This window comes from Euleptes europaea, chromosome 21 (assembly GCF_029931775.1).
Source record: "Euleptes europaea isolate rEulEur1 chromosome 21, rEulEur1.hap1, whole genome shotgun sequence".
Taxonomy (NCBI): Eukaryota; Metazoa; Chordata; class Lepidosauria; order Squamata; family Sphaerodactylidae; genus Euleptes; species Euleptes europaea.
In genome coordinates, this window is record NC_079332.1 from 15,785,477 (window position 1) to 15,807,750 (window position 22,274).

The window sequence follows — 22,274 nt, forward strand, 5'->3', positions numbered from 1 at the left end:
CATCCTTCGGGCTGTGAAATTGTCATGAATCCGAACAACTGAATAGGGCTTGTTTGCAGAGGCTGGGGAGGAGAGATGTTGCGAGTTCTGGGCACAAGTATATCTTTAGCTGTCGGTGGCAGTCGGGAAGAGGTATAGTGGGAACAGATTTGGTTGTTTCGGCCAGGTCATTGTAGTGGTTAAGAGCAGTGGTTTGGAGTGGTGGACCGTTGGTTTGGATCTGGAGAACTGGGTTTGATTCCCCACTCCTCCACATGAGCAGCAGAGGCTAATCTGGGGGACCGGGTTGATTTCCCCACTCCTACACACGACTAGTGGTGGAGAAAGTGGTGGAGAAAGTCGGCATATAAAAACCAACTCTTCTTCCTGAATGTGACACCTTCGCGATAAGGTTATCTTATGTTGATAGCAAGCGGAACGATCTCTATGAGGGGAGTAATGGTGTATCATTGGGATGTAGCTGGTATGGGTGCGGCGAAGGAGGCTGGAGGATTTTTGCAGACAAACTACTAGGATCTGACTTGCTTTCTTCCTAACACCTTATTGTCCGAAGCTGGCTGAATAAATTATATTTATAAATAAATAAATATTTATATATTTATATATATTTATTTTTGGAAAAATAATTCAAAAAGAAAAAGGGAGGGGGAAAATTAGGAAAAGATTAAAAAAGAATGATGTACAGTACATTAAAAATTTCTTCTTTTTGCCCTTTCCTCCCTTGACACCCAGAATATGTTGTGGCAAACTCACTAATACATTAAAAACTGCCTAATAATATCAAATGTTTTCAACATTTCTTGTCTTGTTTTCTTCTCTTCATTTCTTCTTTTCTTAATGCACAAACTCAGTTATTACCCGGATTGGGTTGTGATAAACATAATAAAATAGTGAGACCTACCTGTATATGTCAAATTGCAAGTGGATATTTACAATATGATTTAAGACTGTAAGTTCTAATATAATTTTAAGATAAACATAGTGAAATCAATAATATTGATAGAACAGCTTCCATCTCTCTTGGAATAAATAAAGGTTTTATGTTTACTTGATTTGTAAGCTTGGCCATTAAAGCGAATTCATAAAGTTTGTCCCTCCACTCTGATATTTTCGGTATTGTTGGAAGTTTCTAGTTTCTGGCAAAGATAATTCTGGCAGCTGAAATTGCATATTGATAAAGTTCTTTCTGTGAATTGTCAATTCAAAATATACACTTGTAAAGCTGCCAAATGGGGATGATTATAATGGGGGGGGGGAATGGAGCACTGAACTCCAATAAGCTGACATAGCTTTGCACACGCTTACGTGTCTGTTGATGTGTCTTCTCCTTCCACAGGTAAAGGTTTGGTGTCAGAGAATGCAAGCAAGAGCATCGCCGCTACGTGGGAGCAAATAGCAAGAGGCTGTTCGTGCTCCGTGCCAAATTTGCTGAGCGGTTTCATCTGTTGCATTGTTATTTGTAAGTGATTTTTTTTGGGGGGCGGGGGTTTCTAATGCCAGTTAGAAATTAACTGTCTGCATCAGTGGTACGGTGGATTTGATTTAAATCAAATCAATTTTAAATCATGATTTAAATCACTAGTCAGTAAGACTAGATTTAAGAACATAAGAAAGGCTCTGCTGGATCAGACCAAGGCCCATCAAGTCCAGCAGTCTGTCCACACAGTGGCCAACCAGGTACCTCTAGGAAGCCCATAAACAAGACATAAGAACATAAGAAAGGCCCTGCTGGATCAGACCCAGGCCCATCAAGTCCAGCAGTCTGTCCACACAGTGGCCAACCAGATGCCTCTAGGAAGCCCACAAACAAGACGATTGCAGCAGCATTATCCTGCCTGTGTTCCAAAGCACCTAATAGAACAGGCATGCTCCTCTGATCCTGGAGAGAGTAGGTCTGCATCATGACTAGTATCCGTTTTTACTAGTAGCCATGAATAGCCCTCTCCATGAACATGTCCACTCCCCTCTTAAAGCCTTCTGAGTTGGCAGCCATCACCGCATCCTGGGGCAGGGAGTTCCACAACTGAATTACGCGTTGTGTGAAGAAAGACTTCCTTTTATCTGTTTTGAATCTCTCACCCTCCAGCTTCAACAGATGACCCCGCATTCTGATATTATGAGAGGGAGGAGGTGCAACCTTTCCGTTTGTCAAGTCAGAGGCTGATGGAATCCTTTCAACAGAAATATTGAAATATTCCGTGTGCATTTGTGTGTGTGTGTTTTCCCTCTTAAACTGTTAATGGTTGCTTTAGTAGCTAATTGCTTCTGCTCTTCCTGCAGTATCATAAAAGCGGGAAGACAAAGCAGGATTTGATGTTTTGTCTGGCACCCAATGGAATAGGACCCATCATGAACGTGACCAAGGGCGGGCTGGTGCTGTTCTCGGGCAATTCGAACCCGTCATGTATGGAGCTATCGAGGAAAATTGCTGAGTAAGTTAAGTGGTTTGGGGCAGGGGGTTGTGCGTTTGCGACACTCTTTGCTGGCACTTCACAAGATCCTTGGTACGTTGGCCAGCTTGGGAACAGCCGAGATGAGCGTCGAGTTCCTCGTTTAACGCTCGGCTGCCATTTGCCGAGATAAGTCACGTTTATCATACAAGGGTCCATATAACGTGAGCTTTCCCTGTTGTAACACTATGTTGCAGGAGCATCAGGTCAGGAAGGAAAAGCAGAAGAAATCTGACACACGCATTAGGCAACTGAAACTAACAAATGAGTTTGTGCTTGTATTTTGTTGTTAAAGCATTTAGTAATTTCTGTTCTAGACTCATGTTTTTTTAATAATAATAAATTTATTGCAGTCACAGACAAGAAAATATCAAGGTACACATTCTATGCCACAAATCTAATGACCTAAAACTTTACGTTTTCAAAAATTACTAGCAAATAGCTAAAGTTCTGTGTAAAACAATGTAAAACATAGATCTGTAGTTGCTACGATTCTTTAGCATTACCAGCAACCCTTTTCTTGTTTCGACTACATAAGCACAAAATTTGGCCTCTTGCTTCGAAATAATGGGATCTTCATCAGTTAATAGCTTTTTCAGCCATACCCGCTCTGAGTGTTCCGGGATTTTGCTAGTAAAGGAGAAACAAACTTAGCTGTCAATCCACTGTAGTTTGGACATCGAGAAAAGACATGTACCACCATCTCCACTCTTGTATTGTATTTTGTTTTTTTGTTTTTAAAAATTAAAATTAAAAATCAATTTAAAGAAAAGAAACTAGGAAATGAATCTTGTGAGCCTTGGGGTGACGGCAGTTTCCCCAACGGAAGAGCCGCCTAAATTGGGCAGAGTCTCCGTAGTCTGGAGGAACGCTTCAAACTCTGCTCGGTTTTAGGGGTTAGGAAAGAAGACAAGTCCAGTAGCACCTGGAAGACCAACAAAATTTATGGCAGGATATGAGCTTGCGTGAGCCACAGCTCACTTCTTCAGATACGGTTGAGGGTTAGGTTCTTTGGGAACGAGAACCAGAAAGGATGGTCAAGAAACAATCGAACCCTGAAGGCTGAAAAATGAGCTGGGCTTCTAAATTTATGGACCGTCTCCTAGTCGAGCCAGAAAAGATTTCTCGAGGCTGGTTTTCAAAGATCTTTATAGTCAATGCTCTTTGTTCCCCTGCGGCTCGAGAACCGTAGCCGTGCCTGTTCTCAGAGTGGCTTTTTAAAATTGTTTCTCTGTAGTGTTTTCTTTCTTGCCATGATGTTGACCTTGTTTTCCCTCCTTCAGGCGCCTCGGAGTGGAGATGGGGAAAGTCCAAGTTTACCAGGAGCCCAACAGAGGTGAGCATGAAGAGGGGCTCTTTCCCGCCACGGCTCCTCCCAAGTGGCGAAGGGCTGTCACATAGAGGATGTTTTTTTTATGTTGCCCCAGAAGGTCAGACCAGAACCAGTGGGTTGAAATTAAATCAAAAGAGTTTCCGTCTTGACATTAGGAAGAACTTTCTAACAGAGCTGTTCCTCAGTGGAACAGGCTTCCTCGGGAGGTGGGGAGCTCTCCTTCCTTGGAGGTTTTTAAGCATCTGTCAGCAATGCTGATTCTATGACCTTAGGCAGTTCATGAGAGGGAGGGCATCTTGGGCATCTTCTGGGCATGGAGTAGGGGTCACTGGGGGTGTGGGTAGGGGAGGTAGTTGTGAATTTCCTGCATTGTGCAGCAGGTTGAACTAGATGACCCTGGTGGTCCCTTCCAACTCTAAGATTCTAGGGGGAAAAGATGGCCTGGGGTCCTGAAAATAATTCCATATAAGGCGAGTGATGGGGCAAGTCAAACGGGGGGATCCAGTTGGGGCAGCCGGCCGATTGACGGACTGTGGTCTCTTTTGGCAGAAACGAGGGTACAGATCCAAGAATCCGTGAGGGGGAAAGATGTCTTCATCATCCAGACGGTGTCCAAGTGAGTGACGAAGAGACATCTGCCTTGCGCAAGATGTTATAACGGGTAGCGGGGCAGAACGGCGCTATACCTGTTGGTTTTTATACCCTGCTTTTCTCTACCTGTGAGGAGTCTCAAAGTGGCTTACAATTGCCTCCCCCTCCCCACCTTGTGATGTAGGTGGGGCTGAGAGAGTTCGGAGAGAACCGTGACTAGCCCAAGGGTCACCCAGCTGGCTTCATGTGGAGGAGCAGGGAAGCGAACCCAGATCTCCAGATTACAGTCTGCCGCTCTTAACCACTACACCACACTATCACCTTTTGCCACAGCAGCCCTTAAAATACTACCTTGATCAACCATTTTAGATGCTGCTTTGACTTTTAAGTGTTTTTGGGGTAGGGAGGGTTATATTTAGATGCTCCCTGTGTCTTTAAATGTCTTAGCAGAGTTGTCTTCCATAGTCTAGCCTGTATAGACACAGGAATGGAACTGTTTTTTCCCTAATCACGGCATGAAGAGGATGTCCCTTTGCTTTGAAAACCTTCCTCTCCAGTTGCGCTGTTTTTTGGCAGAGCTCATAGAGATGCCGTTCCGACAATGTCATTCTCTAAGAATGTTCTCACCTGTGCATTAGTAAGCAGTCTCCCTTGAATGGAGCTGCTTAGGTGTTGTTGTTTTTTCCCGGAACACAAAACGCCGCCCAGAGCATAAAACAACCCCTTAAGAATAAACGGATTTCTTGCTACTGATTTGCCGTCGTGTTCCAAACAACGTGACTTATCGGGATTAAAACAAGGCCCTGTGTGTGTGTGTGTAAAGTGCCGTCAAGTCACAACCGACTTATGGCGACCCCTTTTGGGGTTTTCATGGCAAGAAGTGGTTTGCCAGTGCCTTAACACAGGTGGTTTGCCAGTGCCTTCCTCTTCACAGCAACCCTGGTATTCCTTGGTGGTCTTCCATCCAAATACTAACCAGGGCTGACCCTGCTTAGCTTCCAAGATCTGATGAGATCAGGCTAGCCTGGGCCATCCAGATCAGAGTCAAAACCGGGCCCTACATTCCTGCAAAGGAAGGCAGCCAAGCGCTGAAGCAAAATGCCATGGTTGTTTTATATATAAATTTTATTAGGTTTTATACTAGAAGTTTTCCATTACATTGAACAACATCTATAACAATATCAAATTTCAATTCTAACTTAAAGTTGTTATAATTCCATATCATATAATAAAAAAAGAAAAAAGAAAAATGGAAAAGTTTTTAGACTTCCCCTTCACCTCTGTCTGCCTCTTAATAAAAAGTTCATCCCGTCGTAGGTAATCTAATCTTAATAAACTATCAATACTATATATAGAAAAAAAAATCATAGTCTGTTAGTAAATATACTTATACTTAATCATTATAAAAAAGATCAGAAATAATCCTCTGGATCAGATTAGAAAGTATTCTTCCATTCTTCCCATTTTTAACTCATATTCACAATAATGCATCCACGCCCCCCATTCCCCCAAAAACCGAACGTCATTTTCTTCATTTAGAATGGCTGTGAGTTTTGCTATTTCTGCCAGCAAAATGCCATGGTTGTATGCCAGCTGCTGCAAACAGCGGGTTTCAGCGCTGCAGAAGGACGTTTGCCAAGGGTAGAAAAATGCCCCCCTCTCCAACAGCACAGGGGATTTAATAATAATGTTTCCCTGCACAGTCAATGTAGGTTTTCTAATGTTTGGGGTTCAGTGCTGGGGTATTGATGAATTGCTCCCTTCTGATGCAGAAGTGGATTTGCTTTGTGACAGGTGAAATTTGGAACTGAGCTTGGGGGTAGCGAATGCATCCCAAATACGTTATTGTGGACTTTTTTTCCTCCCACACACTGGTCGCCCAGTGAATTTTTCCCATCCATTTTGCATATTCCAGAACCTATAGAGCGATACTGGATAAACCACGTAAACACCCAAAAAAATCAGTATTGGGCGAACCCTTTTCTGTGCCAAAGAGAACAGCGTTTATTTTAAGCCTCCATAAGTAGGTTGTAAGAACTCATCCTTAGGCTATTTTATTTTTTAAACTGTTCTGCCTTTTTGTGACAGTCAACCAAAGACTGATAGAGGGGTTTTTTGTGTATTTTTTTGCTTCTCTGGCTTATTTCTGGTTTGGGGGGGAAAGCTGCCCCCCCCAGTCACCACATTGTCTCGTAGACGCTCTTGTCGTCTTCCTTGGCAATGCTTTGCTCCGAGTAGTACTGCCCCGCTCCAAATGTGAGCCAGATGTGGGTGAGGGAAGTGTGAACAGTTTGGATCCCCACTCCTCCACATGAGCAGCGGAGGCTAATCTGGTGAACTGGATTTGTTTCCCCGCTCCTCCACATGAAGCCAGCTGGGTGACCTTGGGCTAGTCACAGCTCTCTCAGCCCCACCGACCTCACAGGGTGTCTTTTGTGGGGAGAAGGTGATTATAAGCCGGTTTGATTCTCCCTTAAGTAGAAGAGAAAGTGGGCATATGAAAACCAACTCTTCCTCCTCCTCTTTCTCCTCCTCCTCTTCTTCCTCCTTTCCTCCTCCTCTCCCCTTATATTTAAAATGTGGAGTATATTCTGTATTTTATTTATATACTTTGTTCATTTATTTTATTTATAGTCCGCCTTTCTGGCTGGGACTCGAGGCGGATTGCGCAGAATAAATTGATACAGTGAATCGAGTGGGGCGTCCAGTAGACAATGCAGTAGGATTTGACTTGTAGAAATGTGGGAACCAACCAGAGGTGAAGCGCCGCATAAGTCTCAATCGTGATGCGCGAAATGAAGCAAGAATTACATAGCCGGAACCTGTTTACAGCAGCAGATAGGACAAACCGTACACTGTGGTATAGTCTGTCCTCCGGACAAGAAGGAGAAGCATATAGAATCACAGAGTTGGAAGGGGTCATAAAGGCCATCAAGTCCAACCCCCTGCTCAGTGCCTAGAGCATCCCTGACAAGTGTTTGTCCAGCTGCTGCTTGAAGACATAAATTGCCGCTTTTGAAAAATTCCACAGCTGGGAATTTCTGCCTGGGAAAGACCGGCATCTTCTGCTTCCTCCTCTAGTGGACGGAGGGTCGTTGTGCGATAGATCCCATCGCAAGGAGGACTCCTTTAAAAAAAAAATATGTCTGGACACAACCAGCGCCTTCTCGTTGCAGGGACGTGAACACGACTATCATGGAACTCCTGATCATGGTCTACGCCTGCAAGACTTCCTGTGCCAAAAGCATCATCGGTGTGGTCCCCTACTTCCCGTACAGCAAGCAGTGCAAGATGCGGAAGAGGGGCTCCATCGTCTCCAAGCTGCTGGCCTCGATGATGTGCAAAGCGGGTGAGGGGACGGGGGCATGTGATTGGGGGGGGGTGTCCTTCCGGCACGTACGTCATTTCAGGCACCTCTGTGCAGTCGGAGTGGGTTCTGTTTTAAAGCCCTACGTCAGGGGGTGTCGAACTCAATTGTTACGAGGGCTGGATATGACGTAAAGGTCACTTGGTCGAGAGTGGAGAGGGGGGTGGCTGCCTCAACTGGCTCGCAGGCTGGGTAAGAGCTCTTAAGGGGCCGGATCCGGCCCACGGGCCTTATCTTTGACATCCCTGCCCTACATGGCTTGGGACCAGTGTCTCTGAAGGACCGTCTTCTCCGGTGTGTTTTTGCCCGTAGTTAAAATCACAGAGTGAGGCGCTCTTGACCATCTCACCTATCACCTGAGACCCTGGAGAGCCGCTGCCAGTCTGAGTAGACAGTACTGTCCTTGAGGGACCAAGGGTCTGACTAAAGGCTTCCTTTAGGGAAGAAGAAGAAGTGTTGGTTTTTATTCCCTGATTTTCTCGAGCTTTAAGGAGTTTCAAACCAGCTTACAATCACCTTCCCTTCCCCACTCCACAGCAGACACCTTGTGAGGTAGGTGGGGCTGACAGAGTTCTGTGACTGGCCCAAGGTCACCCAGCAGGCTTCATGTGGAGGAGTGGGGAAATCAAACCCAGTTCTCCAGATTAGAGTCCACCGCTCTTGACCACTACACCACTCTGGAGGGGCTTTGACTAAGTGGTAGTCTGCTTGGCATGCAGAAGGTCCCAGATTCAATCCCCGGCATCTCCAGTTAAAAGGACCAGACACGAGGTGGTGTGAAAGACCTCTGCCTGATAATCCTGGAGAACCACTGCCAGCTGAGTAGACAATACTGACTGTGCTGGCTAGCTGCCAACGCTCGGGTGTCAGCTTATAGTGTCTTGGTGATACTGCTACAAGTGGCTGGCAACATTGGGGAGAGTGTAAAGAAGTGTCCAAAGAGCAAGTCCGTTCGTCAAAGCCAAAAATCAGAGTCCAGTACTTTCCAAATCAGAGTTACAGTTTGTGGTCCAGAGAGCTGGTCCAAGGTCGAGGGTCACAGAGAGTCAGAGGTCCAAATAGCTAGCCCAGGGTTTAAAGTCACAGAGAGTAGTTTAGGCGTGGGAGTTGGCCGGTTGCTCAGGTGGGTCCTGCGTTGCTTCCTGTCTCTGGGTTGTTCAGCTGCTGCTTTTCTGGCATATTGCTTCCATGTCAGTCCTCATCCTGCGAGGACTCACTGTTCTGCCGCTGTTCCAGCAAAACCCGGTAGGCTTCCAGCCGGGCACCATGTCTTTTAGCCACCAGTGCCTTTCTCTGCCATTGCCTCCACCTGTCAGCCCTTGACGCTGCATCAGTAGCTTGAGGGCTCACAGCTGGGCCACTGGGTCCAGACTCTGAGCAAGGCGGGGGTGGTTCTGCCCCAGCTTCCGACTGCACGTCCTGTGCATGCTCTGGAGAGCCTCCAGCTTCAGGGCTGTCAACCTCCTCGCAAGGCTGTGCTGAGTCAGACCCCACTTGAGGCTGCGAGGTCAGAGGCAGCTCCAGTGGGGCTGAATCCTCCTGGTAGAGTTCCTACTCTGAGGAGGACCCATTCCCCGGGGAATGGGAGAGAGTTGGTTTGACAACAGTACATGTGAAAGAGATCTGGGAGTCTTAGTGGACCACAAACTGAACATGAGTCAACAGTGTGATATGGCGGCTAAGAAGGCCAATGCAATTCTGGGCTGCATCAATAGGAGTATTGTGTCTAGATCAAGGGAAGTAATACTACCACTGTATTCTGCATTGGTCAGACCTCACTTGGAATATTGTGTCCAGTTTTGGGCTCCACAATTTAAGAAGGATGCTGACAAGTTGGAGCGTGTCCAGAGGAGGACGACCAGAATGGTCAAAGGTCTGGAATTTATGCCCTATGAGGAGAGACTTAGGGAGTTGGGTTAGTTTAGTTTGGAGAAGAGAAGGTTGAGGGGAGACATGATAGCCATGTTTAAATATTTGAAGGAATGTCATGTTGATGAATGAACTAGCTTGTTCTCTGTTGCTCCAGAGACTAGGACACGGAGTAATGGATGTAAACTAAGAGAAAAGCGATTCCACCTAAACATTAGAAAGAACTTCCTGACGGTGAGGGCTGTTCGACGGTGGAATGCGCTGCCTCGGAGGGTGGTGGAGTCCCTGTCTTTGGAGGTCTTTAAGCAGAGGCTGGATGGCCATCTGTCGGGAGTGCTTTGATTGTGGGATCCTGCATGGCAGGGGGTTGGACTGGATGGCCCTTGTTGTCTCTTCCAACCTTTTGTGATTTGTGATGTTGTGACTGCCTCATGGCACCGACCTTGATTGACTGGTGGTTTGAAGCAGTAGAAGGCAGCTTCATCGGAGTACCTTCTGTGATCGGCTGTGCTTGGGCACAAGGCGAAATTTCCCTAGGTGCCGGTAAGCACCTAACAGTCATTTGAATGTTAATAAATGTTCAGTCGGAAATTGGGGGGGGGATTTCAAAAAGAAACGGGGAGGGGAAAAATTAGGAAAAGATAAAAAAGAATGATGTACAATACATTCAAAATTTCTTATTATGTTTTTTCCTTCCTCGTTTCTTATAGGCGAAATGGTAATGTGATATTTATTTTCTCTTCTCTGCTTTCCCAAAGGTCTGACTCACCTGATCACCATGGACTTGCATCAAAAAGAAATCCAGGGCTTCTTCAACGTTCCGGTCGACAACCTGAGAGCGTCGCCATTTTTACTGCAGTACATCCAAGAGGAGGTGAGTCGTACCCTGTTTCCAGAGGGTCGTTCTCTTTCTACATTTCCAGTGCTGGAGCTGACGCAGCACCAGGCCTGTTTGCTCCAGTCTTAAACCTCCCACTGAAGATGCGAGATGTAAAAATTTCATTTTGTTTTTGGGTGTATTGCAGATTCCAGACTACAGGAATGCTGTGATTGTGGCCAAATCCCCCGCCTCTGCAAAGAGGTTGGTAATGTTTGTTTTCTGAATCCTGCAGTTGTAGAAGAATGCTAATCTGTTGAACCGGGTGGTTTCCCCGCTCCTCCACATGAAGCCAGCTGAGCGACCTTGGGCTAGTCACAACTCTCTCAGTCCCACCTACCTCACAGGGTGTCTGTTATGGGGAAGGGAAGGTGATTGTAAGCCAGTTTGATTCTTCCTTAAGTGGTAGAGACAGTCGGCATATAAAAACCAAGTCTTCTTCTAGTAAAAACGGCAAAGTTGAAACAAACCAGCCGTCTTTTGTTTTTTCTTCTTTGAAATGCGCTTTTAAAAAAAATGTCCCTTGCATGCAGGGCGCAGTCGTTCGCAGAGCGTTTGCGGCTGGGGATCGCTGTCATCCACGGGGAGGCCCAAGATGCCGAATCGGACCTGGTGGACGGACGCCATTCGCCCCCCACCGCCAAAAACGTTGCGGCCATTCACCCTAGCTTAGAAATCCCGAGTAAGTGACCTTGTGTTAAAGGTGCGCTCTTATCTCTTGTTCTGGACATCTCAAAAGGGGGCCAGTGGTTGGTTTCAAGCTTGGCAAGCGTGTCACGGTTCAGGCATTTGGGTTTTTTTTTCTTCAGGGAGCATCCACTCGCTTCTGATCTTAATTGAAGCACGTTGCTGAAAAGGATATACCTACTGAGCATCCCTTGTCCTGACTGCTTGGGACCAGAAGTGGTCCATATTTTGGATCTTTCTGTATTTTGGAATACATTCCCGGCGCTCTGCCTTTCTGAAGCCTGGAGAGGCTCGGCGGCACGGATCTGACTTGCATCCATGGCAGGCTTTGGTAAGGCAGGGCAGCGTGGATCTCCAGGCTTTGGAAAGGCAGGGTGGCGTGGTCATGAGACAGATCCGCCTGGCCCTTGTAAGGCTGCAATTTTACGCTCACGTATCCTATGTATGGGTGTGAAAGCTGGACATTGAAGAAAGCTGATAGGAAGAAAGTAGATTCCTTTGAAATGTGGTGTTGGAGAAGAGGGTTACGGATACCCTGGACTGCAAAAAAAAAACAAATCAGTGGGCTATAGATCAAATCAGGCCTGAACTGACCCTAGAAGCTAAAATGACTAAACTGAGGCTGTTGTACTTTGGTCACATTATAAGAAGAAAAGAGTCATTGGAAAAGACAGTCATGCTAGGAAAAGTGGAAGGCAGCAGGAAAAGAGGAAGACCCAACAAGAGATGGATGGACTCTATAAAGAAAGCCGCGGCCCTCATTTTGCAAGAGCTGAGCAAGGCTGTTAAAGACAGTACGTTTTGGAGGACACCGATTCAGAGGGTCGCCTTGAGTCGGAAGCGACTTGATGGTACTTATACATCCTGAAGCAAAGTGACTGGGATGAAGCATTAAGTCAAGCTCTTTAATGCTCAAGGGGGAACCTGATGGAAGGCAAAGGTTCCCTCCTTCGAGCAACGTTTGGGCAAATGTCATTTCTGCTCTTCCCCAGGGAAGGGCTTCAAAGTGTCCCAGGGGGCCAAGATTTTGTACTTGTGGAGTCTGGCTGTTGGGGTGTACTTCCACCTTCAAATTTATAACTACAGACCATTTGAGGTTTTTTAAAAAACAATTTAAGCAGAGGCTAGATAGCCATCTGTCAGCAATGCTGATTCTATGACCTTAGAGAGCTAGCGTGTTATGGTTAAGAGCGGTGGTTTGGAGCGATGGAGTCTGATCTGGAGAACCGGGTTCGATTCCCCACTCCTCCACATGAACGGTGGAGGCTAATCTGGGGAACTAGATTTGTTTCCCTACTCCTACACATGAAGCCAGCTGGGTGACCTTGGGCTAGTCACAGCTCTCTCAGCCTCACCTACCTCACAGGGTGTCTGTTGTGGGAAGGGGAAGGGAAGGTTATTGTAAGCCGGTTTGATTCTCCCTTAAGTGGTAGAGAAAATCAGCATATAAAAACTAACTCTTCTTCTTAGGCAGATCATGAGAGGGAGGGCATCTTGGTCATCTTGTGGTCATGGAGTGGGGGTCACGGGGTGTGGGGGAGAGGTAGTTGCAAATTCCCTGCATTGTGCAGGGGGTTGGACTAGATGACCCTGGTGGTCCCTTCCAACGCTTATCATTCTGTGATTCTATAATTTGTCTTGCTTCTACCTGGACAGAACAAACATGTGGGGAGGGCCTGTTGATGTTTCATACATAAACAGAGCATCTCAGATGAAAATCAGGGTGTGTGACGGGCTCTTTTTTCTCCTTTCCTTGCCTCAAACAGTGCTGATCCCAAAAGAGAAACCGCCCATCACAGTCGTCGGAGACGTAGGAGGAAGAATAGCCATCATCGTGGTACGTAGCTGGTTTGGTTTACTTCATTTGGCGGTGCTGAGAAGCGCCGTCGAGTTGCAGCCAGCTTATGGCAACTTCACAATTTATGGGTGGAAAGGTAGCGGCTGGACATTAGAAATAATCTTTTTTACAGTCAGAGTAGTTCAGCAGTGGAATGGGCTGCCTAGGGAGGTGGTGTGCTCCCTCTCTTTTGGCAGTCTTCAAGCAACAGCTGGACAAGCACTTGTCAGGGATGCTCTAGGCTGGTCCTGCATTGAGCAGCAGGGGTTGGATTAGATGGCCTGAATGGCCCCTTCCAACTCTATTATTCTAGCAAAGAATCGCCATCGCACTTCACCCCCAAACCTTTTCCCTCAGTGCCAGGGCTCAGTTCTGCAGCACACAGCGACGTAGCAGTATCTCTGAGCTTGTGCCGAGTGTCGTTCAGCTCCCCATCACGTCACTCCAACCGGCCTGCTTGCTGCTCGGGATAACCTCATTGTCACTCTTCTGTTTCCTTTGTGAACCAGGACGACATCATTGACGACGTGGACAGTTTCCTGGCTGCCGCCGAGACGCTCAAAGAGCGAGGGGCCTACAAGATTTTCGTCATGGCCACCCATGGCCTCCTTTCCTCAGACGCCCCCAGGTTGATAGAGGAGTCTGCCATTGATGAGGTAAGCTGATGGACCAGCCTCAGTACAGAATCCTGGGGAAAGGGGTGGGGGGGCAGCATAAATCACCTTTCTTCAGTTTCCAACACCAAGCACAACTACTGATCCCTAGAGTAAGAGTACATTTATCCAGAGGAGGGCAACAAAGATGGTGAGGGGTCTGGAGACCAAGTCCTGTGAGGAAAGGTTGAAGGAGCTGGGTATGTTTAGCCTGGAGAGGAGAAGACTGAGGGGGGATATGATAACCGTCTTCAAGGACTTGAAGGGCTGTCATAGAGAGGATGGTGCCTAGGTGTTTTCTGTTGACCCAGAAGGTCGGACCGGAACCAGTGGGTTGAAACTAAATCAAAAGAGTTTCCGTCTAGACATTAGGAAGGATTTTCTAACAGAGCGGTTCCTCAGTGGAACAGGCTTCCTCAGGAGGTGGTAAGCTCTCCTTCCTTGGAGGTTTTTAAGCAGAGGCTAGATGGCCATCTGTCAGCAATGCTGATTCTATGACCTTAGACAGTTCATGAGAAGGAGGGCATCTTGGCCATCTTCTGGGCATGGAGTAGGGGTCTCTGGGGGTGTGGGGAGGGGAGGTAGTTGTGAATTTCCTGCATTGTGCAGGGGGTTGAACTAGATGACCCTGGTGGTCCCTTCCAACTCTATGATTCTATTTGTATAGTCATAGGCTGTTACAAAATAACCGTATAGTTTTACAAAATTTTGTGGAATAACAGCATTAAAAGTTAGAAATTCAAAATTAGTAACAGTACTGGTAAAAACAACAGCTGACAGATTTGCCATGCAATATAGGTAATTTTAAACTAAACAAAGATATCTCTAAAAATTTCTAAACAGTTACTCTCTTTCCCCCCCCAAGATTTTATTTTAACTGTCAGAAGGGGGAAGGCGATGATTCCAAATCTGTTAAACCATATCTAAGATTTACAGACAAAAATGCGCCAAATCGAACAAAAAATCTCTAGGGAAAGGCCAATCCATCTTCCAGCCCTGAAACCCAGAGGCTGCCCCAGGGACTTTAATGCTTTGCAACGAACCGGGATGTGATAGAACTAACAAGGAGATGACAGTGGCACTGGTCACTTCAACAGTTACTCTCTTTAAAACCTCTTCAGCTCTTATTTTCTTTGCAGCCACGGCAAATAGTGACATGCTATAAGTAATGTATAGATCAGTGTCTGATAATAAGATCAGTTTTTCAGATTCAGAGCTAAAATTTACACCTTTCCATAACCCATCTAAGAATTTGACTCAAGGTTCCACATACAGCGAGCATGCTAAAACGTAGTGGACTAGATCTTCTGGAGATGGATCTCCACAAATACATAGACGTTGATCCTCAGGCGTATGACTGACGGTAACATCCAGTCAAAAAAGCCTTTGGCATAATCTGGAAGCATAAGGCTGTGAAAGCCACTCTGAGGTTTTGAACTGAAAGATGAACCAAACGGGGTTCTAAGATGATAATTTTTAAAGAATTTGAACCATAATGAAAATTTAGATTCCTTTCTTCAGTTCCCAACACCAAGCAAAACTACTTAGTTATAAAACGCTTTATTCTTTGTTTTGTGTTGGTCCCCCGTTACAGTGTTTGAAAAACAGGCAACTGCGAAACCGTAACTTCTTCCTACAGCCAGCATGGTGTGGTGGTTAAGAGCAGTGGTTTGGAGCTGCTGGTTCTAATCTGGAGAACCGGGTTTGATTCCCCACTCCTCCACATGAGCGGCAGAGGCCAATCTGGTGAGCCGGGTTGGTTTCCCCACTCCTACATGTGAAGCCAGCTGAGTGACCTTGGGTTAGTCACACTCTCTCAGCCCCACCTACCTCACAGGGTGTCTGTTGTGGGGAGGGGAAGGGAAGGTGATTGTAAGATGATTTGATTATTATCTTAAAAAGTGCCCTTTTATGGCATAGTTAAAAGACATTTACATCGACTAGCGCTGTTTGTTGATCCTGCCATCTAATTAACCGTTTGACTTCTCCAATATATGGGGCGAACGATTGTTCAATAAATAGGAAACGTTAAAAGAATCTGAGACTTTCTGTCTATTAACTCACAGGGGGCTTAAGAGTTCGTTATGAGATTCTGTGTAGAAACTACAATAAAATAAGATACGAGCAACCGTTTCAATACAATTGTTGCCACAAGGGCTAAGCCTTTCAGACAGAGGAATTTTCCAAAATCTGCCTTCGAGTAGCGCAGATGGCAAAACATTAAATCTGGCCAGAGAAATGGCTCTACATTGAGAAGGATCACACAGGTGAGAAAAGTATGGGGACGGCTGATAAACATCCCAAACTCAGCTCCATACATACTCCCCTATTGCTTTACGCTGACGATGCTGTGCTATTGTCATGTTCAAGGGTTGGCTTGCCTTAAAGAGATTAATAAACCGATTTGATTCTTCCTTAAGTGGTAGAGAATGTCAGCATATAAAAACCAACTCTTCTTCTTCTGACCTTTCCTTTTTTCTCTATCTGTCTCTTTCCCTCTCTCCCTCTCCCCTTCTCTTCCCAGGTGGTGGTCACCAACACCATCCCGCACGAGATCCAAAAACTCCAGTGCCCCAAAATTAAGACTGTGGACATCAGCATGATCCTGTCGGAGGCCATCCGCAGAATCCACAACGGGGAGTCCATGTCGTACCTTTTCCGAAATATAGGCCTAGACGACTAATGGCGCCTCGGGGGCTTTGGGAAGAGAGTAAAAAAATTCAGGGGCCAAAACTGGACACGGACAGAAAATTCCGAACTGTGAATCTTTGTGGCTGAATCCTTTGTATTTCAATGGAGCTCCCCTCCCTCACTCTGTTGAGTCACCCCCCCTCCCCGTGGTTTAAATTTAGTAATGAGATTTTCTAGAGCTATTTTTTTCCTTTGCCATTTTTGAGAAAAACGCCAACTTTACCAAAAAAAAAAAAACCAACCTTGGGGAGGGGGGGTGGAAATCAGTCTCTGTTAGGTTAGCTGCAGTCTTTTAAAGGCACAATCCAGCGGTTGCGTTTTTGAAAAGAACGGTTGTTCAGGCAGGGAGCGTTCTGTTCCGCAGGAGAACAATCCCAGTACGATAAGCAGGTTGGCCGCACATTGTGGGATCGTTGTAGTGGAGCAAATGGAGGCTCCTTGTAAGATCCGCATTCCCAGGACCTTTTCCCGCTCAGAAGCCAAAAGAATACACCTTTACCTTGCAGAATGAAGACTGCAAGCAAAAACGAAAGGGGGTTGTTTTCAAGAAACCCCAGTCCTCCACTGTCTGGCTCTCGAGCCGCTCCCCATCTAGTTCTCCAAGGCTTGCGTAGAAGAACTCGGCGGATCGTGCCGGAAGAAAACGCCCCGCCACGCATGCACGCCCTCCGAAGGAGCTTGGCTCCTCGACACCACATTCCCTCTTTCCAGAACCGCTTGCTTACACAAGTGCTTTCGAAGGGGTTGGTTTAAGAACAGACAGCAGAAGCGTCTGCCACATAATCTTTTCACATCTGCCAAGCCAAAAAAAAGGAAAAAAATCGTGCCGTCGTCTGAAGTTCGGTGTCTTTTTTTTTCCCCCCGGTAGAAGTGCTTTTATAGGGAAAAGCGTCTGAAATCTGCTCCGGTATTTATTTTCTGCAACAAAATAAAATCTGGGTTGTTTGTGTGAGTGTGAGCTTTCAAGGAAACACACGTGTTTAACGGTTGTTGTCTGGATGGCATTTGGGGGGAGGGGAGACTGAGGCCGCAGAGGGCGGGAGAACAGTTTGAAGGTCTCTGACTGCGCTGTCTTGATGCGGGAGAGCCAGCGTGGTACAGCTGGGTGACCTTGGGCTAGTCACAGTTCTCTCCGAACTCTGTCAGCCCCACCTACCTCACAAGGTGTCTGTTGTGGGGAGGGGAAGGGAAGGTGATTGTAAGCCGCTTTGAGGCTCCTTAAAGGTAGAGGGAAAGTGTGGTATAAAAAACAACTTTCTTGTAGAGTTCCTGCCAGCCTGAGTAGGTAATACTGAGCTAGATGGGCTCAACGTGGAAGACTTTTAAGAGGGGAGTAGACTTGTTCTTGGAGGAGAGGGCTATTCGTGGTTACTATTCAAAATGGATAATACTCATGATGCATATGTATTCTCTCCAGGACCAGAGGAGCATGCCTAATATTTTGGGTGCTGTGGAACACAGGCAGGATAAATGCTGCTGCAGTCATCTTGTTTGTGGGCTTCCTAGAGGCACCTGGTTGGCCACTGTGTGAACAGACTGCTGGACTTGATGGGCCTTGGCCTGATCCAGCAGAGCTTTTCTGATTTTCTAGCTCACATTGAGGCCATCTGCTGAAGCTGGAGGGTGAGAGATTCAAAACCAACCAAAGGAAGTATTTCTTCACACAACGCACAGTTAAATTGTGGAACTCCCTGCCCCAGGGTGTGGTGATGGCTACCAACTTGGAATGCTTCAAGAGGGGAGCAGACATGTTCACGGAGGAGAGGGGTATTCATGGCTACTAGTCAAAATGTATACTAGTCATGATGCATACCTTTTCTGTATCAGAGTAGCATGCCTGTTGTATTAGGTGCTGTGGAATGCCGGCAGGATAATGTTGCTGCAGTCGTCTTGCTTGTGGGCTTCCTGGAGTCACCAGGTTGGCCACTGTGTGAACAGACTTCTGGACTTGTTGGACCTTGGTCTGATCCAGCAGGGCTTATTTTCTACTTCTGGCTTATAACTCTTGAATAGGGCTGCGTCCCAGACGGGCCCACTTATCCACTCCTGTCTTTCTGTTAGCGCCAAGCCTGGCTGCTATTGGAAGTCAGAGGCAGCGGAACTCAACAGAAGCTACCTTGGGGAAGGGCCGTGGCTCAGTGGTAGAGCATCTGCTTGGCATCCCAGGCTCAATCCCCAGCATCTCCAGTTAAAAGGACCAGGCAAGTAGGCAATATAAAAGACATGAGCCTGAGATCTTGGAGAGCCGCTGTCTGCCTGAGTAGGCAATACTGAGCTAGATGGGCCTGGGGTCTGATTCAGTAGAAGGCCGCTTCAGGTGGTCAGGCCTCTGCGTCCCTGATGCGACTTGGCTCGCTCTGTTCCGGCTTGCGCTATGAGACACGTTTCCCATCTCAGGGTTTGATATAAACGTGGGCATGATATCAGCTTCAGGACATGAAGTAAGGCTCACTGGGGGTGGGGGGGAGAGGTAGTTGTGAATTTCTTGCATTGTGCAGTGGGTTGGACTAGATAGCCCCAGAGGTCCCTTCCAGCTCTGTAATATCATTCTACGATAAAAGAAGAGTTGGATTTTATACCCTGCTTTTCTCTACTGTAAGGCATCTCAAAGCGGCAGACAATCACCTTCCCTTCCTCTCCCCACAACACGCACCTTGTGAGGTAGGTGAGGCTGAGAGAGTTCGGAGAGAACTGTGACTGGCCCAAGGCCACCCAGCAGGCTTCATATGGAGGAGTGGGGAATCGAAGGCCACCCAGCAGGCTTCATATGGAGGAGTGGGGAATCGAGGCATGAGATGTTCGGAGGTGGTTTGCCATCGCCTGCCTCCAAGTCACAACCCTAGTAGTCCTTGGAGGTCTCCCATCCAAATATTAGCCAGGATCGACCCTGCTTATCTTCCGAGATCTGGCAAGATCGGGCGATCTTGGTCAGGGCTATATAGACATACTAGGTGTAAAACCCTCCACTTTTGAGCTTTTCAAGTCCTTGTGGAATACAGACCTGCCTCATTTCCGCTTTCCAGTTGACCTAGGAGCGTCGCCCAGAAAAACAACTTCTGGGTACGTTTTGAGATCTCCATGGTTAGGCAGGATTTCCTGAATGTTGCTGCAGCTTGACCATAACAGCTAAAAACTTTTTCGGGTAGAACCAGGAAGTAAAAGAGCCAAACCCCGAATCTCGCTGCCCAAATTTCAGTGATCTGGTCCACGGGGAAACTTTATTCCTGTCCGTCAGGAAGGCCTAACGTGTGTATACGTACGTCAGCATTTGTAACGTGTCACTCTCTGCCTTTCAGAAAATGCACGCGAGCGTTTTGGCGTGCTCAGCAGAAGAGCCGACGGAACGGGAGCGCGTTGGTAGCTTGCAGCAGAAACTAGAATCCGAGGGTTTTTCCCTCTTCAGAAATAGGGTGTTTAAAATGCCGTGCGAGTTTTCAAAAGCGCTGTTGCGCCATGGCGCTTTAACGGACGCCGCTTGCCAAGCAGGGGCACGAGCTAACCAAAGGGCTGACGCATTAACCAAGGGTGCAAATGTTTGTTGGGGAGGGGGGGGGGATGCAAAATTGGCCAGCTAGAGGAGAAGCTGTTAGATTTGAGAGCAGGGGGTGAGAGTTTTGTAAAGGGCGGGTCGCACGTTGCCGGTGTGTGCTGGCACGGCTGAAGATTGTGCTGACGACACAACTCTGAAGTCCTGGGGCCGTGTGGAAGGAAGACCTGGACATGAGATGCAGCAGAGAATGGAGTCCTTGCCGCGCACGCACATGGGTGCCGAGCACACTAGACACATTTTTTGTGTGGAAGCGGGGTCTTGGACAGTGGGCGGGCCTGCTCCGCAGGGGTGTAGGGCAGCAGGTCAGCTCCTGAGTCTGGTGAGAGGCTTTCTCCCGTCGCTGGCTACGAAACGGGTGGGTGAGAAGCTGAAGAGTTGGATTTCATATGCCAATTTCTTCTGTCTTTTAAGGAGAATCGAACCGGCTGATCATTGCCTTCCCTTCCTCTCTCCACAACAGACCCCTTGTGAGGCAGGTGGGGCTGAGAAAGTTTCGAAAGAACTGTGACTAGCCCAAGGTCTTCCGGCAGGCTTCTGGTGGAGGAGTGGAGAACGACCCGATTCTCCAGATTAGAGTCCACTGCCCATGTGGAGGAGTGGGGAATCTAACACGGTTCTCCAGATTAGAGTCCACCCCTCTTAACCACTACCCCACGCGGGGTCTCATCTAAGAGAGACTCGTTGGGTTTGAAGAAAACGCTGCGTTCCCCGGTTGGTGGTAGCATCCCAACCTGGTTGCCATTTTGGTTCTGACTAGTCTTTCCCTCGGTGTGGGTCTAGAGGGGAGCTGGGATAATTTTGTAGGGTTTCCCCCCTCCTTTCTGTTGCCAACGCCAGATGAATTCGGTCCACTGGTCTTCACTTTACGTGCGAAGATCACAACTTGGCTCTGTTGGGTGGGGGCTCTGTTTGCTGTTGGGGGAGCCTGCTCTTCCATACTAGGGTTTGCATCCCGCCGGCTTCTCTTTCCTGTAATGATCAACCACTATTGAGCTGTTACCTTTTAGCCGGAGAGGAGGGAACGGACAGGTCTGCGTGTGTGTGCAGTTTCTCACATAGCTTGCTCATTAAGCAACCCTACACTGTTTAATGATCAATTCCTCGGTTCTTGCAAGCAGCTAGAAGTGTCCGAGGAAGAGGTGGTCTTGGTTTTTGTCTGTGGGCCTTTCTCGGAGCTACGCTGGGCCGCGGCAAACGGCCATGGAAGGCAATTCCAGCGCCGGGGCGGTCCCTCCCTCGCCCCGGTTCACCATTGCTGACGTGATTGTCGTGGTGGCGTATTTCATTTTGAACTTGGCGGTGGGCATATGGGTAAGACCGTTTTCCGGCGAGGCTGCAAATTTTAATTGGTGGCTGGATCAACCAAAGCTTTTTAGCCCATCGGTAGGAACAAATTAGCGCGGCCGAGTGCCGTGGCCGGGTTTTCCAGAGCGTTTTGGATCCTGGGTTGTTTCCATAACAGGAGATAATAAATTGGGCTTTTTATTGATGTAGAGAATTTATAGTTCGCCTTTCTGCTTAAATGGGAGCCACCGAGGAGTCTTTGCTGTCTTTTCAATAAGAAACAAACATCTGGAAATGTAGTTAACCAAGTGGTCACCTTGAACATCTGGAAATGTAGTCAACCAAGCGACCACCTGCCTTTTAAATCTATCTAAAGCTCTTGTAAGTGGTTGGTAAGCCCACCTTTAAATCCTCCAATGCGACCTTTTTGCTTTAAAATAATGCAGGAGGGGGTGCTTTTCTCTTAAGTGGACGTTGTGCCAGCGGTATCTTCTCCCAAAGAAGTCCCAGCGGGTGATTTTCAGAAATAAACTTTGCGGGTTAACTATGCTCTGGAGTTTTCTGAACTGAAGCCAGTGGGTTTAGAAAGGCATAACCGTGTTTAGAACTCCTGTTATATCGCTTATTCTTAAGGCGACAAGAAAGTTAGATCGATGTGCAATATAAATGCATTGTGTCTGGCTGGGTGGGTCCCTTTTCCCCAGTTTAATTCCAGCATATGTAGATGGTAGAATCCCCCCATTGTCTTTTTCGGTGCCATGTTGCAACTGGCATATAGGGTTTTGAAGGCTAGAGACACTCAAAGGCAGTTTGCCATTGCCTCCCTCTGCCTAGCAGCCCTGGACTTCCTTGGTGGTCTCCCGTCCAAGTACTAACCAGGGCTGACCCTGCGTAGCTTCTGAGATCTGACAAGATTGGGCTAGCCAGCGTGGTGTAGTGGTTAAGAAAGGTGGTTTGGAGCGGTGGAGCCTGATCTGGAGAACCGGGGTTGATTCCCCACTCCTCCACATGAACGGCAGAGGCTAATCTAGTGAACTGGATTTGTTTCCCCTCTCCTTCACATGAAGCCAGCTGGGTGACCTTGG

At 47.3% G+C, this 22,274-nt stretch overlaps 2 protein-coding genes across 2 annotated transcripts in view; both read left to right on the forward strand.

Moving 5' to 3' along the window:
- Positions 1 to 2,290: 2,290 nt before the first annotated feature.
- Positions 2,291 to 16,359, forward strand: PRPSAP2 (phosphoribosyl pyrophosphate synthetase associated protein 2). Its single transcript, XM_056866198.1, has 10 exons — positions 2,291 to 2,432; positions 3,734 to 3,786; positions 4,333 to 4,399; positions 7,551 to 7,723; positions 10,369 to 10,484; positions 10,636 to 10,691; positions 11,021 to 11,169; positions 12,941 to 13,011; positions 13,521 to 13,667; positions 16,189 to 16,359. Exons 1-10 carry the CDS (start codon positions 2,314 to 2,316, stop codon positions 16,345 to 16,347), a joined length of 1,110 nt encoding a protein of 369 aa, XP_056722176.1. The 5' UTR covers positions 2,291 to 2,313; the 3' UTR covers positions 16,348 to 16,359.
- Positions 16,360 to 21,105: 4,746 nt separating this feature from the next.
- The window catches only part of SLC5A10 (solute carrier family 5 member 10), a 128,179-nt gene continuing 127,010 nt past the window's right edge, over positions 21,106 to 22,274 (forward strand). Inside the window, exon 1 of the mRNA XM_056866319.1 lies at positions 21,106 to 21,216. Coding sequence (XP_056722297.1) covers positions 21,106 to 21,216 — 111 coding nt within the window. The remainder of the gene's footprint in view (positions 21,217 to 22,274) is intronic.

Bases quoted from the DNA above. Each gene is read 5' to 3' on its own strand.
- PRPSAP2 (XM_056866198.1), top strand. From the start codon at position 2,314: ATGTTTTGTCTGGCACCCAATGGAATAGGACCCATCATGAACGTGACC. The intron at 10,485-10,635 runs GTGAGTCGTACC...GGTGTATTGCAG, and splicing joins TGCAGTACATCCAAGAGGAG to ATTCCAGACTACAGGAATGC. The intron at 11,170-12,940 runs GTAAGTGACCTT...TGCCTCAAACAG, and splicing joins CCCTAGCTTAGAAATCCCGA to TGCTGATCCCAAAAGAGAAA.